This window comes from Passer montanus, unplaced genomic scaffold (genome assembly GCF_014805655.1).
Source record: "Passer montanus isolate IOZ18808 unplaced genomic scaffold, ASM1480565v1 scaffold15, whole genome shotgun sequence".
Classification (NCBI taxonomy): domain Eukaryota; kingdom Metazoa; phylum Chordata; class Aves; order Passeriformes; family Passeridae; genus Passer; species Passer montanus.
In genome coordinates this window covers 8,788,868-8,798,726 of record NW_024362051.1, presented here as the reverse complement: position 1 = coordinate 8,798,726, position 9,859 = coordinate 8,788,868, and the positions used below count along the sequence as shown (strand labels likewise).

General features: G+C 57.1%; 1 protein-coding gene across 1 annotated transcript; it reads right to left on the bottom strand.

Moving 5' to 3' along the window:
- Nucleotides 1–692: 692 nt before the first annotated feature.
- Nucleotides 693–5,537, bottom strand: GM2A (GM2 ganglioside activator). The gene is made up of 4 exons (XM_039701709.1): nucleotides 5,255–5,537; nucleotides 3,325–3,477; nucleotides 2,296–2,478; nucleotides 693–2,182 (listed from the first exon to the last, which is right to left on the bottom strand). The coding sequence occupies exons 1-4, from the start codon at nucleotides 5,369–5,371 to the stop codon at nucleotides 2,027–2,029; spliced, it is 609 nt and encodes a 202-aa protein (XP_039557643.1). The 5' UTR covers nucleotides 5,372–5,537; the 3' UTR covers nucleotides 693–2,026.
- Nucleotides 5,538–9,859: the final 4,322 nt, after the last annotated feature.

The window sequence follows — 9,859 nt, the reverse complement described above, 5'->3', positions numbered from 1 at the left end:
GGCTTTATCGCTCTCTACCACTCCCTGAAGGGACGGTGGAGCCAGCTAGCGTCGGGCTCTGCTCCCAGGCAACCTGCGGCATGACAAGAGGACAAGGTGCTAAGCTGCGCCAGGGAATGTTTAGGCTGGGCTTTAGGAAGGCTTTCTTCACAGAGAGAGTGATTAGACTGCCCAGGGAGATGGTGGAGTCTCCATCCCTGGAGGTGTTTAAGGATGTGGCACTCAGCACCATGGTGGAGGGGACATGGTTGTGCTCAGCCATGGGCTGGACTCACAGAGCGGGGTCATGACCACAGAGATCTTCTTCAAGCTCACTGATTCTGTGCTTCCGTGATCCCCCAGCAGGGCTGTTCCTTGGGGCGAGGCCTGCAGAGCCATGCAGGAATCAGCATTATAGAAGTCACCCAGATGAGCGACACCCTCAGAGCGCCTCAGCCTGAACTGTGTCCCCCTGGGCCATGGCTGTGTCCCTGTGTCCCCAGATCACAAAGCAGCGCCTGCAGATCCCTGCCCTGCTCCTCACACAGGAACTGGCCTCAGGGCTGCTCAGCTCCACTGGCCACAGCGTCCTCCTCTGCTGCCCCACCACACCACCTCCGCTTCCCCCAGCTCACACCCGCATCCACACTATTCCCAGCAAAATAAATGTCACCTCCAGGTCCCCCCCAGCAACAAGAGGCACCAGCTCCATGTCCTGGTAAAAAGATTTATTAAGAACCTGCAGAACCTGCCCAAAAGGAGGTTGCTGCCCTGGCACTGAAGGGGAGCAGGGGCAGAGGGTTAGTGCTTCTCCAGGCAAAGCCACAGGGTGAAACAAAGTGAGTGGAGGGCACAGAAAGGCAGTGGGAGCACATCTGCGTGGTGCAGGAACACCCGCAGCAGTTAAGGCGTATAAAGTGCTTGTAGAAGACCAGCCCTATCGAGGGGCTACATAACACAAGCAGGCAGGGACAGCAAGGGATGTGGGTGGCTGGTGGCACCTGGCACAGGGGAGTGATGACAGCCTCACACCCTGCTCAAAGCTGCAGCAAGAAGGATGCTGCCTGCCCACATGGCAGTCCCCAGCCACAGCCAGGACACCCCCAGACAGGATCTAGGCTGCTGGTCCTCATGGTCCTCTCCCAGTTATCCCATGTTCAGGATGCTGCTGTGTTTGGGTGCCTCTGCCAGCACAGGGGAAAGATAGTCCCAGCACAGCATCCTGCCTCGGCTCACTCCCAGAGGAAAAATGAGAAGAATGTGACTGGTTCTCAGCCGGCTGTGCCCCAGCAGCTCATCACAGCCTTGTGTCCCCCTCTGGAATGAGCACAGCCATCAACCAGCAACCTCTCCTGCTGCTGGGAGCATCACCAGCCTCTTGGTCCCCCCTGACTGGGAATGTCCATGTGGGGCTCGGGTGGTTTCTATCCTCTTGTGTTCCTGTTTGCCACAGGAGGGGCATGGGGAGGTGCCTTCACAGGTGCCTCATGCCACCAGGCTGGTCCCCCATGCAGGACAAGGATACAGCAACAGCAGATCCAAAGCTGCTGTGTGGGGACAGGTCACCTTCAGCCACTTTGGGGACACTTCTGCAAAACAGCCCTGTGCTCTGGCCAGAGATGGTGGGAAGCAGGGACACCCTCTGCAAATAGTGCTGCATCTCTCTAGCCTGCCTCAGCACCCCCAAACACCCCCTCATCCCCACAGACTGCTCCCAGAAATACTGCTTTTCCCTGGAATGTTTTTGTCTAAAATTGCCCTGATAAGAAAAAAAGAAACTGGATAAAAAATAACAACCCCAGCTCATGCTGGAGTTAGGCTCCAAGGCCACCCTGTCCAGGCAGGAGACACCCTGGTGATGGGTTTGGGGACAGCAGAACAGCCAAAGGGGCCTCTCTGGGTGCAGCAGGAGAGGAGATGCTGGGGGGGACAGGGGCTGCCTCCTCCTGACAGCAGGAGGGATGGACCTCACAGGGATGGGTTGGGACAGGATGGGATGGGACAGGGGACCAAGCTGGAGGGGATAGGAGGGACGGTGTCCCACCCCTCAGTGGGAGTGCAGGGAGAAGGCCAGTTTGACACAGCTGAGCTCCTCCCCGCCATTGCTGACCACCACCCGCACGCGGTAGTTGCCGTTGGTCATCCAGGAAGGCAGCTCCACATCGGGCACGTCAAAATCGCTGGCTGGCAGGGAGTAGGAGCCCTGTGGAGAGAGGGGACAGACAGGCACGAGGTCAACCAAAAGGCCAGCCCAGCACCAAAGGGCACAGTGGTACCCACTGGCAGTGGCAGCGTCACCGCGGGGCGCGGCCGTACCGCTTTGAAGGGACAGTGGCAGGGGATGCCGTAGGTCAGCAGGGGCTCCGGGCAGGGTGTGCCTGGTGGGATGAGCTCATCCAGAATGCTGCAGACGTCGTTGTAGGTGCAGCTGCCCAGCTGGTCGATGCAGGGCAGCTGGATCCAGAGGTCACCCAGTGCCTTCTCTACCACCAGCGCTGCCTGGAGGGAAGGTGTTCAGTACCAGCACAACCAGCAGGGGCACCCACAGCTCCTCACCAGCCAATTCCCTCAGCTCCTGGTCATGCAATCTTTGGGATGTCCATGAGGTCACTAAACCCTCTCCTGCCTCTCCCTCCTGACTTTCAGTTCCTCTCAACCTGCAGCTTCTGTTCCTCCAACCTTAGTTTGACCCCTTAAGCTAATACCTCCCAACACCTCACATCCCCACCCCCTTCCCCTCTCTTCTGCCTGTCCCAAAACTCCCAGGGTGCTCCCATCTTGCAGCTCTGGCTTCTCACCCCCCCCTGCACTGGCCCCAGATTCCCAGGCCCAAACAGACACCATAGCATTGCTCAAGACAGCCCACGCACACTGGACAAGAGACATGTTCTGTCTCATTCCAAAAAACTTCCCAGAAAGTGTTGCAGGGCAGCTGGCATGGCCCAAGGCTCCCAGAGCAGTGCCATGGCATGTCCTTGGAGGGAGCAGCTGGGTTGGCTGCTGAAAAACAAGTGCTGCAGTGACCTCCAGAAGCACCCACAGTGCTTGGGTTTTACTTCCCTCCTGAAGCCAGTACATCCCCAGGACATGAAACGACTCAGGTGGTTTCTGTCCTAGCAACAAAGTTAGGAGCCTCCTACTGAACTGTCTGCTCCCACCACAGGTCTCCCCATGCCCACTGCCCTGCTCTGGCTTACAGAGCCCAGTGTGCTCAGCCCTGCACCTCTCTGCACCTCACTCCTCAAGAGCTGCTCATTCCTGAACCCATGACAGGCATTTCCCAGCTGCCAGTGGTTTGAGGAAGCTCTGCCCTCCCTCACACCCAGAGGCACATCTGGCACTCACCTTCAGAGGGGAGCCCATGGTCTTGCCACTCTTGACAGCTGCGCTGACACGCAGGCTCCCCGGGATGCTGATGGGGTCGGGTGCCACAGAGAGGCTCTGCAGCACCACAGGGTCCTTCTTGTCACCACAGTTCTCCCAGGCAAAGCCACCAACCTGCAGCACCGAGAGACAGGAGGAGTTAGAGGCAGGGCAAGCCCTGCCTTGTGTTTGCAGGAGGTTTATCCACAGCTGCACCTCCGACCCCTGCCAAACCTCTGCTCACAGAGAGCCAGAAAATGACCTTCAGCCCCTTCTAATGCCAGTTCTTGAACTCCCAGCTCTCTGAGACTGAGGACATTGCAGAAACCATCTGTCTATGTGCCTCTACATGTACTTTACACCCAAAGATGATTACCACGCTGCAATTTCCAAACTTGCCTCCCAACACTTCGCATGTGACCAAGGCAAGATGCATCCTTCATGCCAACGGCACCAAGCAAGGTGTGTGAGGACAGGCCAGAGCAAGCTGGGACCAGGTGGTGTCTGCACTGTCCAGTGGGATGCTGGGCAGAGTGGGGGGATCCCCTTGGAGGGGCTGTGGGGTTGGCACTGCCTCCCACCTCATCCAGGACTAGCCCTGCTCTGTGAGCCCTCATCCACCAGCTCCAGCCACCTAGTTCCACATGGGAACAGGAATCACACTCGGGGAGCAGAGTAGTGTCTGAGCTCATCCTCTGCCTGATACACCCCAGGGGCTGATCCTGACTAAAATGAGTACAAACGAGCCAGGGAAGCAGCATTGCCTATGGGATAATGAAAATCCACATGTAGGGAGATGCCACCCAAATGAGGGACATCTTTTATGTGTCCTGTCTGAGTTAAGAGTCATGCTCAGACATCTCCCCTGTTTCTTACAAGTCACACCAACCTCTCCAGCAACCACCAGTAAAGACACTTTGATTCAAAGGTGGAGGGCTAGCAGCACTGTCTGCAACAGCCACCTCTGAGCCTGCCAGAGGCAAATGGCAGAGACCAGCCCCAGCTCCCTCCCCGAGCAGGTTTGGCCGGAGCATCCCGTGTCCCCACGGCATGACGTGGGGCCCTCCGTGCCTGCTCGCAGCCGCAGAACCGGTGGAGGCTGTATTGCCTGGTGCCACACGGCAGCCCCAGCGGGCACAGCGCAGCCCACGCAGCCGAGCAGCCCATCCCACATCCCGCTCGCCCGCCGGGAGCAGCCCAGGGCAGGACACGGGGCTCAGGACAAGCCGGGACAAGGGGAGGCTGCACCCCCGACGCTGAGCGACAGCTGGGAGCCCCCAGCCCGAGAGTCTGCAGGCAAAGAGGCTCCAGCGAGCAGAGCATCAGTGTGTGGCTGCAGAAAGCTGCCCGCCGAGCCCCCTGCAGCCTTCCCAACCGGTTCCCCCTTCCCTCGGGCAAGCGCAGCTTTCCTGGAAAATAAATTGCGATATTTCCCTTCACACCGCGTGAGAGTTACACGTGGTAATCGGCTGTGTCTTAATCAGCGCGTGTTAATGAGCCCGACCCAGAACTCCGTGGGAATAGGGAAGAAAAACCTGGGCTGGAAAAGACTCATGGAGCAGCAACATGAGAGCCGGGATACGATCAGCCGAAGGACGAGGCCGCTGTGCTTCTGCGTTGCGAAGTGTTTGTAAACATTGGATCCCTCCTGCTCCGAGGGATCAGGAGCAACCCGCCCCCAACCTCCAGCACTGCTCCCCAGCGCGGGGGGCTGCGGGGCTCCAGGGGGTCCATGGACCCCACTCCCCTGCCCAACGCACCCACCAGCGATCTTCCACCCTGACGGGATAGGAAAAGCTCCTGGTCTCCTGCAATCCCAGCGGGATGACGGAGTCTTGCCCCTCTCCGCCCCGCCGAGTCCCCCCGCAGCCCCCTCCGTGCCCGCGGGGTGCGGGTGCGGGTCCCTGCTCACCTTGCCGAGCCGCCGGGCCCCGCTGCGCTCCACCAGCAGCTGCGGCTGCGGCCCGGCGAGCGCGGCCGGGACGAGCTGCAGCGCGCACAGCGCCAGCGCCAGCCCCGCGCACAGCATCCTCCGGGAATGCGCCGGGAACGGTCCGGGAAGGGCCGGGGAGCTGCTCCGAGCGGTGGGGAGGCGAGCGGAGGGCAGGGACCTCGATGGCACCGGGCTGGCAGCGGCCGGTCTATGAAGCCCCGAGCAGAGGGGATGAGCCCTCTGTCGGAGCCCGGCCCACCGCCCGATTCCCCTCCCTCCCCCGAGGACGCTCACATTTTGCCTTCCCCTTTTTCTTTCTTTTTTTTTTTTCCCCTCCCTTCCCTGGTTTCGCTGCCAAGCGCAGGACTGGACTCGCAGGGATGCTGGGACGGGAAGCGCCGCTTTCCCAAGCTCCCAGAGCCGGCACTTGGAGCGAGGGGGCGGGAGCTGCACCCACCACCCCGGGGCACACACATCACCCCACTGCGATGGGGGAAGCACGACCATCGCCCCAGCACCCACCCCTCCACCCAGGGCTGCGGCTCTCCTCACATCCCACTCGGGGGTGCCCTGGCTGTGCGAGGGTCGGTACCCTCGGTCAGCACCCGGGACCCTCACGCTCCCCCCGCGCCCGGGACAGGGCAGGTGGCAGCTGAAGAGCAGAGATATTTGAGATATTTCAGATATTTGAGACCCTCCAACCCGATGTATGAGCAGGGGGGGAGGGGACGCTGGCATCGGGTAGCCCCTGATGGGCAGTTTGCCACAGTGCCCCTACCACCCCTCTGTGTAAAATGCTGGATTTATCATCCCTTCTTCCATTCCTACCCCCTGTTTGCGGATCATTTTCCAGACAGAGCTGCCCCAGGCACCCCCATCATCCTGGAATGGTCACACGGGTACCCCTCCATCAGGAGTGGCACAGTAGCATGGATTTTCCCACATATTTTGGTGGACAGATGCTTTTATCCTGCGGAGGGGACTGAACCAGCTGAGCAGACAGGACACAAGTGTGGCAGGTCTCACACCTTCCCCCTGCCACAGCACGGTCAGGAACCACTTGTGAGACCCTTCCCCGCAGTCAGCTCTGCTGTCCCTTGCACACGGACACTGCTTGGCCTCCCCATATTGCTCCCAGCCCTGGGAAGGGTTGCCTGGCTTGTCCAAACCCCCATCTCAGCTCTATTTTTAGCCTTTCGTCCTTATTTAGCAGCGAGGCCGGGCGGCAGCGTGCAGGCAGGGCGTGGGAGCAGGCAGGGGATGCAGTGGGTGCTGCTCCCACCCCGAGCCCACAGCGACAACTGCGCCGCCGAGGCTTAGGGGTGAGGAATAAATAGCCCGTTCCTCCCAGCCGGGAACGGAGCGGAAAGTTATCCCCTGGGATTAGCTTTCACTTTGAGGCCCTGGAGCAGCCGGAGGACAGGGATAAGGATAGGGATGCATGGGGAGAGGCACAGAAGGAGCATTGTGTTTGGGGCTGGCAGGGGAGCAGAGCCCCTCACCTCGAGCCCCTGGCATTGCATGCTTTTCTACTTCTCACAGCCATTGTGAGTGAAGGTTTCACTTCCCTATTCACGTCCTTTTCCACTTCATTTTGCCATGGGGGAAGAGGATAAAAGACTGCGAGAACAGGTTAACCCACATCTTTTTGCTTGGAAAAGCACAGGCAGGTACAGGAATGACTTGAAATTGCTGCACTACCTCAAGGCAGAATCATGTGTGACCTAAATCCCCACTAAAAGAGCCTGTGACTTTTTTTGGGCTCCAACACGTATGAGAACTTCTCTAATTCAAACAGTTTTTTCATCTATCTCACCCATGCAAAACTGAATGCAAGTCACGAGGTCTCAGCAGACCTGGCTAAACACCTCGGATTTGCATTGAAGAAAAGCAGCCAGCACTCCATTGCCTCTCATTTACAAAAGCAAACAGATTGCAAGTGATGAGCAGGGTGTAACCATGACCACTCTCTGTCCACTGCTTAGGCTGCAGCTCTACCAGGACCCATCAGGCATCACCACATGCCAGCTCATCACCCAAAAACATCCAGCATAACATCCTCCACCTTTCTTTTTTTTTCCTTTTTTCCAGACTAGGTTTCTGAAAATAAAATATACAAACAAGAAAAAAAAAAAGGAATTACCCCATCTGCACTCACAGAACCACTCTGCAAACAAACCATGCCGGGCTGGCACTGACACTGCCTTGTACCCATCCTGTTGTGCCCAGTCCTTACCAGCTAGAACCAGAGACAGAACCACAAGAGACACTTAAACAGTTTGCACAAATGCTTTTCTTATCCATAAGCTTTGGCAAACACTTTAAATGACCATTGGTACAAATTGACTTGACTTTCCAGCTGTTATCCCATTTACGGCAATTCAGCCGAGCATGTGATAAAGCCTCCTTGTCTCACTTTTCTAGACAAAACCCTGGAGATGTCTCCAGCTGCTGTCATTCCTGGGGAGAGATCAAGATTACACCAAGAAAAGACATTAGAGAAAACTTCAAAAGGAGCTGAAGCTGCCTCAGGTGGGGACACCACACCACCTCTGCTTTCCTGTCCTTGCCTGGGCAGACATCCCCTCGCTCCCACAGTCCCCCTTTTCTCCAGGCTGCCTCACACAGCCTCCAGGCCCTTGTGCTCCCCAGATCCCCGGGTGCTCTGGTTACCCCTACAATGCCATGGAAAGGCCCTGCTTTGCTCAAAAGCAGCTGAACAGAGCAGTTTATGGCTGTTTAAGTGCTGCCCTGAAAAGGGAGCCAGTTTTCAGTGTATTGGGGCAGAGCTGAGATGAAAGACCCGTCTGGCAGGCACACATCCCATGCAGTTTCCACTGGAAAGATTGGAGAAACTGAGGAATTGCTAAAATCAAGCTAGAATAAGAGAGGTTTGGGGTAGCACAGACAGGGCAGGCAGCCTCACAGATGCACCCACAGGCTGAAGGAAGGATGTAGCATGGTCTGGGCAGCCGTGTCTCCAAAAGGCAGCGATCTCTAGAAGCACAGGTTGTCACACAGAGCCTGCAGCAGGGGATGGGGTGCTGGAGCTGGCCTTGCTGCACAGGCCCATCCCAAGCCCCAGCTCTGCCCTGCTGGCTCGATGCCTTAGCCTGATGTGACCAAACTGTGTTTTCTCCATCATTGTCAAGAGAAATCCTACCTGGAGCCCCACTTTGTGGCGCCAGGGTGTCCCCAAGCACCCCCTCAGCACCTCACAGTTAAAAGCTGAAATTTCCACAAGCACATGTGCGAACTACTGGACCTTTGTGCACCAGCAAGACACGATGGCAGCTGGACAGACTCCTCATCAGCTGCCCACACAGTTGCTTCTCTTTGCAGCCAGGGCCCCAGCCATGCAAATTCAGCCTGGAAATCTGTGTGTGCTTTGTGCTTGCCCCTGTAGGCCTTCAGTCTCTGAAGTCTGGACCGGGATTTTCAATTAACCCTGGTGAGGTGGAGACCGGCACCTTGCGTTTTTATCCCACAAACGATCTACTCAGCCCAAATAAGTACTCTCATGCAGGGAAGGAGACTTGCCCCACTCTGAAGTGCTGGGAGAGATAAGAACTGAGACGCTCTCGGTGGTTTCTGAGCAGTGGGAGCAGATGCCAGAAGCTTCTGTGACTCACAAAATTTCACTCAGGTTAAGCAGCACCCACCCAAGAGGACGCAGGCAACTGGTCCCGCCAGTCCCCGGGAGACTTGGGGCAGCATGGGCCTGCCCCTCGCCTTCCCCACCCTCCCATCCAAGCGGTGTTTCACAATTTCCCCCGTGCCAGGGTTACCACGGCAAGAAAAACACCTCCAAGTCGAACGTGACAGGACGACCAGGCACCTCCACTCCCTCGCCGCCCAGGCGAAATGCCAAGGTGTTGGCATCCCCAGAGCCGCAGGCTGCTTGGACTTCTCCCAGGGGATATTTGGAAAATGTCAGAATAGAAACTTGTTGACAAAAAACTTGCAATGTTTCCATACAGGCACGGCCTCGTGACCAGGTTCAAACACTCCTATTTCAGCAGTTTGGGGTAGCACTAATGTGTTTTCAGGTCAAAATGTGTGGTCATTCAGGAATGTATAAAAATATAATTTTAAAAAGGCATTTTAAACCATCATCAAAATGAAAACATTTGAAGAACCTGCCTTTCCTCACTTTATTTTTTAGATGGGACACTTTCAAATCCGTGTTTCCCTATGTGTTCAGGACCCACTTCCAAAGTGCAGGATTTCCTCCTGGAAAAGGGCACCCTGGCTCCAGGCCCAGCATTTGGGGTGTTTGGGATGCTCGGGGGAAGGGCTGACAGGATGCAGTCCTTCAGGCAGTATGGAACACATCAAAAGCCCTCTCCAGCCAGCACAGCGACCCCCAGAGCAGAGCTCCTGCCAGGAGTAACACCCCAAACCCACCACTTCTCCACAAGTACCCCCACATAAGCTGAAACTTGATGGGGTAATGGCAAAAGCCAGATGGATTCTGCTTTCTCACTCTCATCCCTGCTCCTCAGGGGATTGGGGTGGGTTCAGCAGAGGAAGCCCCCTGAGCAGCTGGTCCTGCTCCCACCCTAGCCCTGGTGCACGGCTCCT

Excerpts from the sequence above, each read along its gene's own strand:
- GM2A (XM_039701709.1), bottom strand. The coding sequence starts at position 5,371 with ATGCTGTGCGCGGGGCTGGCGCTGGCGCTGTGCGCGCTGCAGCTCGTC. Across the intron at positions 2,479-3,324 it reads CCATGGGCTCCCCTCTGAAG|GCAGCGCTGGTGGTAGAGAA; the intron begins GTGAGTGCCAGA and ends CCTTCCCTCCAG. Across the intron at positions 2,183-2,295 it reads GCCACTGTCCCTTCAAAGCG|GGCTCCTACTCCCTGCCAGC; the intron begins GTACGGCCGCGC and ends CTCTCTCCACAG.